This window comes from Bubalus kerabau, chromosome 2 (assembly GCF_029407905.1).
Source record: "Bubalus kerabau isolate K-KA32 ecotype Philippines breed swamp buffalo chromosome 2, PCC_UOA_SB_1v2, whole genome shotgun sequence".
NCBI lineage: Eukaryota > Metazoa > Chordata > Mammalia > Artiodactyla > Bovidae > Bubalus > Bubalus kerabau.
Genome location: NC_073625.1, coordinates 133489638 through 133503209, shown reverse-complemented (window position 1 = coordinate 133503209; position 13572 = coordinate 133489638). Strand labels below are relative to the sequence as shown.

Here is a 13572-nt window from a genome sequence, read left to right as displayed (position 1 = left end):
ACCCCAGTGTTCATGGCAGTGCTGTTTACAACAGCCAGAACATGGCAGCAACCTAAATGTCCACTGACAGAGGAATGGATAAAAAGAAGATGTGGTACATATGTACAATGAAATACTACTCGGCCATTAAAAGTAATGAAATAATGCCATCTGCAGCCATATGAACGGACCTAGAGATTATCATACTAAGTGAAATAAATTAGAGAAAGATAAATATGTGATATCACTTATATGTGGACTCTAAAAAATGATACAAATGAACTTATTTATGAATCAGGCTCACAGACTTAGAGAATGAATTTGTGGTTACCAGCAGGCAAGAATGGGGAGAAGGGACTCTGGGATTGACATGTGCATATTGCTATATTTAAAATAGAGAGCTAATAAGGGCCTACTGTATAGCACAGGGAATGCTGCTCAATATTCTATAATAACCTAAATAGGGAAAAGAATTTGAAAAAGAATAGATACAACTGAGTCACTTTGCTATATACCTTGTTAATCAACTAATAAAATGTTTTTAATCAACTATGTTAATACAACATTGTTAATTGTTAATCAGCTATGCTCCAATATAAAATAAGAATTTTTTAAAAATAAAAAAGATAAAAAATTAAATAGTTACACTAAAAAGCAGGAAGAAATATTTTTTTGTGACTAAATGCCAAACATTGAACATTTGAAAACATCTAGCAGTTTATTATAATGCTTACTTTTCCCTTAGATTTTTTTATTGTAATTCAAAATAATAATAGTGTAATGGGAATAGCACACTAGTGGAAGGCAGCTTTCATTCCAGTACTAGTTCTGCTAAGGTATATGGGACTTTTTGAGCAAGTCTCTTATTTTCTTTGACCTCAGTCTCCTCATCTGTGAAATGAGATGATTGAACAAAACAATTTCAAGAGTCCTTCAAGCTTAGGATTCTGGGACTTCAATACTGAATATTATTGCAATTTTTGAAGACATAAGGAACTGTTAGCCTAGAATATTCTAATGAGCATATTTGGATCCAAGATTATTCTGGTATAAAGACCTAACACCTGTAAAGCATCAGAACAATTTAGAGGGCAATTTAGTCTAAAGATGCTATAGCAGCTGTCTGAATAGATGTCTTTCCCAAGAGATAAATAATGTCACAGTGCATGGCACTGGTCAGATCACATCTTGAGCTGTGTGTCTTGTTCAGAGGGCCATACTTTCATGGAACCATTAAAACATCAGAAATGTCATTATGAGAAACGATTGAGTGAACTGGGCTGTTTATCTTGGAGCAGAAAAGATTTAATAGGATGAAGACATAACAGTTCTTTAGAATATTTAAAATTTTGTTTTATTCAGTTGGAATATAATAGGTTTGCTGAGCTTTCTCCAGATGGAAAAAGTATAACCAGTTGGGTAGAGGTTATGACAGGAATATAAGAAAGAAATTTTATTCAACCACAGCTGTGGTAGCTGCTCTTGCCAGCTCCTCTGTCAGGTACCTCATCATTGTGCCTCTGTGATGTCAGAAAACTATTCAAGAATCAAGCTTTTTGCTAAGGTCTCAGTGCAATAGATCAGGTCCTGTTCTTTATGTAGATGTTTTCAGATCATTGTACCCTAAATGTTAATGTGTGTAAAAATCACGGGTATATTGGAGAATTCAGTTTTGGATTCACTAGGTCTGAAGAAGGACCTGAGATTTTGCATTTTTCAACCAGCTCCCAGATCTTTCATGTACACATAATCAATCACCTGTCCAATCAGATGATCAGCGTGTCCAATCAGATGTTCAATCAGATGTCTAATCCAGCATGATCAGAAGATACCATTTTGTATGTTACAGTTAACACCCGTGTGAAAGGAGGTGAAAACATATTTTGCAGCTCCAGCAGCTTCATCTTAAGAGGTTTAAATGTTTTCCTGTTTCTCATCTTGACAAGGTTCTGTGTTTTCAGACTTTTCACTAGTTTTGACCACTTCGCCTCATGGCACTGGCATGCCTCTGTCTGATGCTCACCTGTATACTTTCAAGAAACCAGGGAATGTTTCCCCCAGAACACACTGGGTTTTGCTTATTTTAGGTCATTACTTCAGTCGACTACAACCATTTCGGGTGGGCCACACAGACACGCAGACCCAAACACACATACTGTTTTACGGTGCTTTTCAGTACTTTCATCCACAGGCATAATGGTCTTGGGTCAGAGGCCTGCGTATGTACAAGGACACTGTGCTCTGCTTCCATTCGGCCCCCCTTTACTCTTGGCCTCTTCCATCTCCAAGCAGGCAGCTCACTACAGTGAGAACGGGGTACTGTATCCAGGGTCTTCTCACAGTCATTGCCTTGAGGAAACTTTATCTCACCCAGCTAGGGTACCAGTTTTAACCCTCAAGGGTGTATGGACTATTTCCTTCTTACATAAAATCCATTCTAATATTTATATAAAGTCATCATGATCTCCTCAAGTCTTTACTTTCCAAGCCAAATATCCCTAGTTCCTTCTATGATTATTCATCTGAAATGGTTCTGAATTCGTCTACCATACCAGTGGCTTTAAAAACTGCATAGTTTTTAAGAGGCTCAGTGGAAGTGGGAATTCTGTGGCTCCCTAGGTAGATTTCTGGCATCACAACAGCACCAATCAGCTGTTAGAATCTCCATGATTTATAGATGACCATATGGCATTCTGTTTGGAAAAAAAGTTTTTGCTACACCAACTCCGACTTACAGGGTTTGTCTGGCTTTTCAGGGTGGTTCCTATGTATGAGCAGGGACTTTGGGGACTCGTATATGCAACTGCAATGCAAACTCTCCTGCGTGGCTCAGGTTCACCCCATTTCAAAGCTGCTGGCAGAGTTCTGTGGGTTTCTCTTTAATGAAATGGGGCTAAGCAAACTTCACCTATCTATATGAGCTCATTATTTTTCACCTGTACAATTTTTAATGGTCATTGTCTAAAAATAATAAAGATGATCAATCTAGTGAAATCTCACATGGAGAGTGATAATGGTCATTTATCTAATGGAATTTTAATAGGAGAAGTAGTATATCAGTACTAATACAGATCAGTCAAAAATGATGGCATGGCATCCAAAGCACAAGCCACAAAATGAAAAATAAACAAGTGGGACTACATCAGACTAGAAAAGCCTCTGCACACACAGCAAAAGAGACCATCAACAGAGCAAAAAGAAAATCTATGTAATTGGAAAAAAAATATTTGCAAACTATACGTGATAAAGGGTTAATATTCAAAATATATAAAGAACTTATGCAACTCAATAGCAAAAAACCCCAAATAGCCCAATTAAAAAATGGGGAAAGGACCTGAGTAGACATTTCTCCAGAAAAGGTATAGGAATGCCTACAGGTATATGAAAATATGCTCAACAACACTAGGTAGTAGGGAAAAGCAAATTAAAACCATAATGAGCTATCATCTCATACTTGTTAGAATGGTCATCATCCAAAAACAAGAAATAACAAATGCTAATGTGAATGTGGAGAAAAGGGAGCTGTTGTACACTGTTGGGGGATTGGAAATCAGTATAATAACTATGGAAAACAATATGGAGGACCTTTAAAATGTAAAAGTAGAACTACCATAGGAGAAGGCAATGGCAACCCACTCCAGTACTGTCACCTGGAAAATCCCATGGACGGAGGAGCCTGGTAGGCTGCAGTCCATGAGGTTGCTAAGAGTAGGATACGACTGAGCATCTTCACTTTCACTTTTAACTTTCATGCATTGGAGAAGGAAATGGCAACCCACCCCAGTGTTCTTGCCTGGAGAATCCCAGGGACGGGAGAGCCTGGTGGACTGCCATCTATGGGGTCGCACAGAGTCAGACACGACTGAAGTGACTTAGCAGCAGCAGCAGCAGCAGCAGAACTACCACATGACCCAGCAATTCCATTTTTGGGAATACATCCAAAGGAAACAAAATCACTAACTCAAAAAATATCAGCATCCCCACGTTCAAAGGAGCACTATTTACAACTGCTGAGACATGAAAATACCTGAAGTGTCTATTGGTAAATAAATGGTTAAAGAAGTTGTGGTATACACACACACACATATATAAAATGGATTATTAGTCATAAAAATGAGGAAATTGTATCATTTGCAACAACATGGATGGACTCTGGAGGCATTATGCTAAGTTAAATAAGTCACTCAGAGAAAGAAAAACACTATGATCTCACTTATATGTGGAAACTAAGAACAAACAAACTCAGACTTGTGGTTACCAGAGGCAGAGAGGAGGGGAGAGGGAACTGGAAGAAGGTAGTCAAAAGGCACAAACTTGCAGTTATAAGATAAATACTAGGGATGTAATGCACAACATGAGGATTATAGCTAACATTGCTGTATGACACAGAGGAAAGTTGTTAGAGTGAATCTTAAGAACTCTCATCACAAGAAAGAAATTTTTTCCTTTTCCCTTCTTTCTTTTTATTGTATCCTCACAAGAAAATGGATGGTAACTGAACCTATTGCGTCACAATATAAGTAAATCAAACCATCATATTGTATGCTTTAAACTTATATAGTGTTGTACGTCAATTATTTCTCAATAAAATTGGGAAAAAAACAGACAATATACAAACAAATGGTTATTAAACACTGGGAAAAAAAGCCTCACAGGGTCGGATCCTTGAGAGATGGAAAACAAAGTGAGTCCTGTAATTGCCCTAGCCTACTGCCAGCAAAGAGTTTTCCAGACATAAGGTAGGAAGCAAGAACCCCCCAAAACTCTTATACTCGCAATAAGCTGAGGAGACAGAGTGGAGGGTTAAGGAGGCCCAGGTGTTAGAATACATAGGGCAGAGTAGGGAGAAGTCTGAACAGAGGGAGAGTGCTGGAGAAATGCAGGGGCTTCCTCCTCTAGTTTTCCACTGAGTTCTGACCATGTATGTGAGGAAATGACCCTTACACCATCAGAAAGGAGCAGGCAGAGAAATTCTTAGAGCTCACATGGGATTATAAAGAGTCCACATTCCCAAAGCCAAGTCAAGAAATCTTCGGATAAGTAGGACGTCAGATAAAGTACTCAAAAGGATAGTACCACAGTAAACAGGACAATCAGCCCTAGACCAAAATACTTTGGGCTTCTGGTATCATGTAAGAACTCTTAAAAGCAAACCTTGAAATGATCAAGCTGTTCCCGAGTATATTAACTGTATCCAAACATAAAACTTAAAAAAAAAAAAAGAAAAAAAAATCCAGCACCTAACAATGTAAAACTCACAATGTCTGGCATCCAATCAAAATGTACCAGGCATACAAAGAAACAGAAAAACACAGCTCATAATGAAGATAAAAATCAATCAATAAAAACAGTCCACAAAATGACACAGATAATAGAGTAAACAAGGAAATTAAAATAGCTACTGGTAAATGTTTTTTAACATGTTCACTGCCTACCTGCAAAGTCATAAATATATTCTCTTATTTTAACCTACTTGAGATGGACTTTTGTGTACATGCAAAATAGAAGTCAAGATTTACTTTTTTAAAAAAAATATAGATATCCAATTAGCCAAGAATCATTAATTGACAAAGAACATTTTCCTCTTATAATGCAGGTATCCCCTATGTCACAAATAACATATTTATACATGAAATATGACATTATAAGACAATACTGACAGTGTGCTGTGTTAGATCTTGGGCTCTGAACAATTAGTAATGGTTGTGATAACCAACCAATAGGGTATTAGCTATCTCCCTGTTAATATTCTGTATAACATAATCATATATAAGATATAAAGATATTTCTTAACAGGCTGGGGAAAAAGTCTTCTGTTTGGTATTCCTAGGGATGGCATAGGTGAGAAGGGGTGAGAAGTGGGTGGGTGAGGTGAAGATGAAGGAAGGGGTCTCTGAAAGAGATGTAACCCCCAATTCATAGCATCTGCTCTCTGATCCATGGGTTACAGGCTAAAGATGACTTTTCCCTTCCACGAAATCTGAATCATAAAAAGGTTTCATTTTTCAGAAAGCTTGGCTATTCTATGTTCTTTACTGGTGGATTTGAAATGACATCATGTTTAGATGTCTCCAAACACCCAGATTGGACTTAGGTACCACAAGGAGACATTAGGCTGGAGTGTACCTTCACTAAGTGCAGCAAATGCATACCAGTTATTCTATCAAAATATCAAGAAGTGAATTCTAAAATATAAAGTCTTTACACAGCTCCAGCTTATGCCTGTGTTGGAAACATGAGATCTCAATGAAAAGTGTAAAAAAGCAGCCTGCCAGATGTTTTGACTACATGGCACATCACATCTCAGTGTTTCTGAGGTTGGCAGTGGGAATACTAGAGACTCGGGCTTTTAAAATGAACAAGTTCTGTTTTAACCTTTTTCTTATTCTTTACTTTAAAAATGTTTTTAGAGTCAAAACATTTGTGTGCTGGAATTTTTTCCTTCAAACACATGTTTTTAGGAAGAATGTTTATAAACTATAAACAAAATCTAGGAAGAACATATTGTGTTTCTTACAGTAAATCTATAAAGGAAACTGTTGGCCAGTATAGCTGGGGAATGAGAGTTTCAGGTTAATCAAATATTCAGCAATATTATGCCATGAGTATTATCATTTTCCTAAATGTTAGGAGCATAATATTAGTCTCGTAACAAGCATGATTTGCTTATAAATATACTGGAAGCACTTGGGAATCTTGCGGGAGCTTGTGTCATAATTTTGAGCATCAGTTTCACCGTACATGAATTTTCTTCAATAGAATTCTAGTTAATTTTGGACAATAAATTTATGTCTGAAGTAAATTCACTCAAGGAGTATTAATACTGATTATTTGAGGGGGAACGGCAGGTACTATTTGAGCTGAGGGGAGAGAAAAGGTGAGGGCAGCAGCTTGTTGTTCAGTCACTAAGTCGAGTCTGACTCTTTGCAACCCCACGGACTGCAGCACACCAGGTTTCCCTGTCCTTCACTATCTCACAGAGTTTGCTCAAATTCATGTCCATCCATGACCAAATTAACACAATCAACCCCAGCCTTAAGCCAGCATTACCTCATTCTCCTCACAAATTCTGTCCCTCCCCCCAAAAAATACCTCCTGATTTTCACAGATTTCCCTCTAAAAATGTAAACATCCATATAGGGTTTGCACATGTGTGGCATATTGGCATTAATTATGTTTTTGTCAGCAAAGGGTTGATAAAGAAATGACACAGGATAGAAAATGGTGGCATCAGGAGGGAAAAAATGGATCTTTTAAAAAACTGGAAATATCCATGACAAATATTACCTACTTCACAGTTTTGCTTTAGGTATCACTAATGAAAAACTGCTGTTATAGATGCTGAGAACATTCTATGACCTTATGTTGGACTGGCTTCTTATGTTAGTTGTTTCTAGTGAGTCAAATGAGTCTCCAGTGGCCAGATCTAATGTATTAACATAAGTTGTTATCCAAACTTCATGAAAAAATTTTTAAAAAGCTTAAGTAAACTTAAGACAAACACAAAACCCTTTTGGGGGAAGATAAATAAATAGCTACTCTTTGAGCTGTTAATAATCTTGTAATTTTTGTCATTTAAATTTTCTTTAGTTAATGTCCTGTGAAGCCAGAGGGTATGGAATTTTTCCTTGGCAGGTTTGAATAAGTCAAAAAAGCTTGTTTCCAATGTCTATCATAGAGATCAGTTACAATTATGAACAGATTTTTTTGTCTTCTGAAAAAACTGTTTTTTCTTTTCCAATTTATTCAGAAAAAAATTCATGTGTAATAAATACACTCAGTTTTAGTTGAAATAACTTTTGTAACAAAAATTCTACTGGGGATCCTTTATTAAAAATTAAAAAATTAGTTCAAAATTGAAATTATATTGCTTTGTCTTTATACCATTTCAGAAAAAGGTTTGGTTAAGGGAACATTCAGACACATGTAATTATTTTGCTCTAATTGGCAGTGTTAACTCATATGCACATACACAAATAAGCATCGCACTGCAGAGCACACAGAGATATTGGAGGGTTTAAGATCACAGGTCATCTATTAGGAATTGAGAGTTGGTCAGAATTGATGTTAAAGTGTATTTAAACACCATTGATTCCCTTGGTCAAAAGGGAAAAACAAGGAAACAGTTGCTAAAGAAACAACCTTTGCTTAAGTTGCTGGGGTGATGAATTCCCCTTGGAAATAATTGGTGATGCACCTGGAAAAATGGCACAACTCTTGGGCCTGCTCCTAAGAAATATACCTGTGGCATTCACTTTGAAACCAAGAAATCTATACCACTATGCTGTGCTATCTATCTGTAATAGTTGTCATTTGTCAACTTTTATCTTCTAATGAACTACCAGAGTAAATCAAATTTGTGTTTTTAAAAGTTTGTGGCTTCTAAAATGAATGCAGTTTCTATGGTAAACTGGATGAATTAGATATATGCATCAAAATTAATATATTTTATTTACAAAGTTGCAAAAGCAAAGGTACCACAGGAGTTTTAGACAATTTTTGAAAACTTCATGTGAATACCTCCCCTACTTCAGGCTGTTTATTTAAAAAGCATTTTATTTGAAAATCTTTTGGATTTGGAAAAGACAAGTATTAGAAGGCACAGTTAATGATTGCAAATATTTTCTGTTGCATTCCCGTTTTAAGGTATCAGCCAAGTAACACCAGTGTTCAAATAAACTCCAAAGTTGGCAAAAAATGTTAGTAAATCTGCTCATCCCTGGTCCACTTTACCAAATATGTATTCTGATTTTAAATTACAAATATTTTGGAGTGTTTGGGCTATGCTTCTTCTCCCTTGTGATTAGAGTCAGGTATGCACAGGAAGATGATGCTGTTTCTGATAAGGAAAGATTCTTTATTTAATCTAAAGGTATCAACACAATGGGGATTTTGTACATAGGCTAAATACTATTTTCTGGGAAAGAGACTGGGGTTTTAAAATGTCAGCAAATAACTATATTACAAATCAGGTTGTAAAAAGTGTTTTAGTTTGGGGAGGGAGTATTCGCAACCAGAAGATAATATCATTTAATAGCTACTAAACTAGTAAAGCCTTAGAAGTTAGTATCAATGGTCAATAGCAAATAGGAAAAAAGTATTGTGCTCTGAAATTTTGGCAAGCATATTGATTACAGTCTTTATTTAGTAATGTTTCCAAGTTAAGCTTGGCAGCAAAGATTTGTGAGTTTTACTGCAAGCCATCATATTCGTTGTTACAGCAGTGCACAAGCAAAAAACATTCTGGCAAAAACATATACAGAGCCTTACATTCTGTCTATTCTCTCAAAGTGAAATGAAACCATCAGACATTATTCTGGGCAATTCAAGTTTCAGTAATGCCTTTCCTTTAAATATCCAGAAAATTGAGTTTAAATTATTTTGGGGGTACCTGAGTTTATCAGATTGTTGCTTGCATTATTCATTCACAAAAACATATTTTCAAACAAAAAATAATGTGGAAAGTTTCATTAAATTGCCCAAGTAGTCAATTCTGAATTTTGTGTGAATGAGCAATTTTCTGAGGACTGACTCCATTTATTAAAATCTTCCTATTTTTATTCCTGTGGAGAAACTGTTTGGGGATAATAAATAGATCATACATAAAATTAAAAGTACCATTCTTGGGAGTGAAGATGAAGCATAAAACTATGGTAAAAACCCTTTGTTAATTTTTGATCTGTCATTGTTTGAATGGTTGTTACTTAACTTCTCAATTAGTGTAGCTTTAATAAGAAACATGCAGATCGTATTTATTGTACGTATTTAGAAATATACTTCAGGTACTAATTATTGTCTAACAATTGTGATATAACTCTATTAATAATTTTCAAAACAAGATGATATCAGTAGTATGGGAAATGCTTTTATAATTCTGATAGTGCTGATTCAGAATTCTTATAAAACTTTGGAATGTGATACAATACCATTTTATATAAAACTAAATTATAATCCAAAAGAATTTCTCCACAGGCTTAGAAATTAAATATTGGGTAATACTAAGTCATAAATTCAATAACTGTCAATTTATCTGTTTTTCAATTGTCCTAAAGATACAGAAGTAACATCCTTGTAACATTCATGCACATTACACACTAGAGTGAAATTATCACATATGATAAAACTGTAGTTGATCATCTTTGTAATGGAAAGGAAGCCCAAACATCAAGTCCATGACTAAAACATTTAGGAACAGTAAAAAAATAAATAAATAAAATAAAATCTCAGTTTATACTCTAGGAAGCTGAGTTGGTATTTCATTTTTTTCCACCCAAAGCATGCACCTGCCTTTATAAGGAAGAACCAACTATGTGAATGAAAACTGGAGTCAAGGTTAAAGTAATCTTGCCCAAGAGAGTGGAGAACATCAGAGAGAAGCAGTGGCTCAGCTCAGATGAGCTTTAATAGCCAGAGACAGCACCTCCTCTGAAAAACATTAGAGCCTCTTGGACATATGTTTGAAATTCATCCTAAGTCATCCTGTGACTATAAGGATAGGTGAGAATGTCCCGTCATCTAAGTGGGAAAAATACAGCACAAACCATTTTTAAAATGATCACTTTAAAAAATAATACGAAAGTGGCAAAGTGTTCCAAACGTCAAAAACCTTCGCAGACGATAAAAGAAAAGCTTTGTCTTTCCTATGATTGTTTGCCCTTCAGTTGACATACATGCTGAGTTGCATCAATAGGGATACAACGGAAACACGGTCATCTCCAGGTTTCCTCCTTTTGGATTCCTTGATCTTGTTTAAAGAAACAGGCTCAGGGAATACACATAAAACAAACTTCCCAGTCGAAGTTCTGAGGTCTTTCCTCCCCTTCTCCCACCCTCAGAAACCCGTCTAGTTTTACCTACAGCCCTGGACTGAAATGTCATGGTCATGTTGCACCACTTCACTTGTTGAATTGTATGGAGGCAGTACTTGACCACAGTTACTTGGTGAACCGCCTTGCTCTTATATTAGTCCCCAAGATTCCTATCCAATTCGATGGAAATGTCTTACCTGCATGTGTCCCTGGTACATTCTGCTTCGGCTTCTTCAGGACTCCCTGAGGTTGCCGGATGCTTCTCCTCGTGTTCACTTGCACGGCAACAGAGAAGGTGGGTTCTCAGAGGGTGCCCCTAAGCCTGGCGGAAGGCTCCAGGTAGCCCGGCCGCCAGCGGCCCCTTGAAGCTCTGCGGGCTGCGGGGAACTGTTCTCCGCTCGGGGTGCTGAAAGGGGACACTGGAGAGCGCGCGGATGAAGCGAGGAGCCCAGGCGGCCACGCTCTCCCTCAGGCACGGTCCTGCTTGCCGGGCGTCTTTAAAACTCACTCTTTCTCCGAACACTTTCTCGTTTCCTGCCTGGCTGCCTCATGTCTCTCTCACTCTCTTCACAGCGAACCCCTTCCTCCTCCCAGCCCTGACGTGAGCGCCCACACCAGCCGCCGCAGCTGCCGAGCTGGGCGCGCGCCGCCCTCCCGGCCGCGTCCCTGCCGAGAGCCCGCGGGGCCGGGCACGCGCGTACGCGTTCCCGGCTGGCCCTGGGCTCGGCCGAAGGAGGCGCGCGCCCCCCTGCGCGCGTGCTCGGGAATGCGCACACGTGGAGGCCAAGTGCCCGGGTGGTGGTGGTCAGGTGGGGCAACGGCTTCTAGGGGAGGTTCCAGAGGAGCTGGAGGCTAGTTGCAAGAAAAAGTAGGAGGAATATGCATTGTCTGTTCAGGAGCCATCAATACCGAGTAAGCCCATCATCCTAGAGATTGAATAAACCGAGCGTGGGGTTTCCGAAGAGTTTATTTCTATTCTGATTCAGCTCTCACAAGTTACCTCCGTGTCACTCCGTGCCTCTCCCCACTCAACCCACCCCCAATTCACCCCACCTCCAATTCATTGCTGTCTACCCTAAAACAGCAAACTCCAGTCTCCAAGGGCCTTCCATGATTTGTTTTTCTCCCTAGCACTTAACATCACATAACATCCTGTATATTTTATACATTTATTTTATTTATTGTCTATCTCAATATATACAGTGTTATTTCCATGAGATCAGGGATATTTGGGGGAAGGAGTGTACCTATTTTTGCGTGGGTGTATCACAAGCACAGTACCTCTTGGCACATAGTAGCACCCTATAAATATTTGCTGAATGAATGGGTGTTTAATAATTTCAATATGTTTTAAGTTTAAGAGACTGGATAGTCTGATGCAATGTTTACGTTATAAATATATATACACAAAACAATGGGCTGGTGTATGTGTGTATACTGTGATTACCTACTTTTGTTGGTAAAAAGATCTCCAATTGCACAACATCCCCCAAATTATATAAGGCATGATATAATCCCCCAAATCTTGCATATAGCATAATATACTTTTCATAAAGTTAAAAAAAAAACTCCTTAGGAATATAAATATATTTGTATGTAACTATATGAAAAGAAAAACAATAAAACAATTAATATCATATTTAAAATGGTGACACTGGGTGAGGGGAGGTAGGGGAAAGGGATGGGGAGGTATTGTACGTGAAGGCGAATTGTCATATCTCAGCTATTATGTTGGGTGGTGATTCACAGACATGTATTACTCTATACAAATCACTATGTAACCAAATAAAACCATGCATGAACTAGTGAGGACAGAGTGAAATGAACCACAAAAACAATTAATCCAATTCAGTGCACCTGAGGCCCTAGAACAATCAACCAACCGAACACAAAATGACTAAGACTTGCAGGCAGGAGACTTGGATTCCTATTAGATTCCCCCAGTGGTTAACCTTGGACAATTTCCTTTACCCTCTATAAACTTCAGCTTTTTAATGTCTAAACGCTGCATGAAAACTCATGGTTTTATTTTGAAAATTGATACATGTTCATAAGCACTGTAAACTGTAAAGTACCATCCAATTCTTGTTTTATTGTCCTTTATAGGACAGAGCACTGAAACAGGAGTCAGTAGGTAGAAGTGCTACTTCTATGACACTACCTAACTTCTCTCTCAGGCAAGAAATTCTCTATTTCCTCACTTTTGAAGTAAGGCAAGTATCTGCCTAGCCTACTGCACAGGGCTGCTGAGAACTAATGTATGCAAAGGGAGTTGTCAATTTTAAACCATCATATATGAGTATGCAAACTGTTTTTTTTCTAGTTCAGAAAATGGGGCTTCCCAGGTGGCTCAGTGGTAAAGAATCCACTTGTTAATGTTGGAGGTGCAAGAGACATGGGTTTGATCCCTAGGTCAGGAAGATCCCCTGGAGTAGGAAATGGCAACCCACTCCAGTATTCTTGCCTGGAGAATTCCATAGACAGAGAAGCCTGGCCGGCTACAGTCCGCAGGGTCACAAAGAGTGGGACACCACCGAGCAAACTGAGCACACACAGTCCAGAAAATATGAGTGATGATTTCCTGAGACCTTGAGCTCTACAAACTTAAATGGGGGAAATTATTATTCTTTTAGTATGAATTTTATTTTTAATTAAAGGATAATTGCTTTACAGTATTGTGTTGGTTTCTACCAAACATCAACATAAATCAGCCATAGGTTTACCCATGTCCTCTCCCACTTGAACATCACTCCCACTTCCCTTCCTATCCCACCCCTATAGGTTA

General features: G+C 38.0%; 1 protein-coding gene across 1 annotated transcript in view; it reads right to left on the bottom strand.

Moving 5' to 3' along the window:
- The window catches only part of PEX5L (peroxisomal biogenesis factor 5 like), a 290800-nt gene extending 279780 nt beyond the window's left edge, over nucleotides 1-11020 (bottom strand). Inside the window, exon 1 of the mRNA XM_055568977.1 lies at nucleotides 10985-11020. Coding sequence (XP_055424952.1) covers nucleotides 10985-11005 — 21 coding nt within the window. The 5' untranslated portion in view covers nucleotides 11006-11020. The remainder of the gene's footprint in view (nucleotides 1-10984) is intronic.
- Between the last annotated feature and the right edge of the window lie 2552 nt (nucleotides 11021-13572).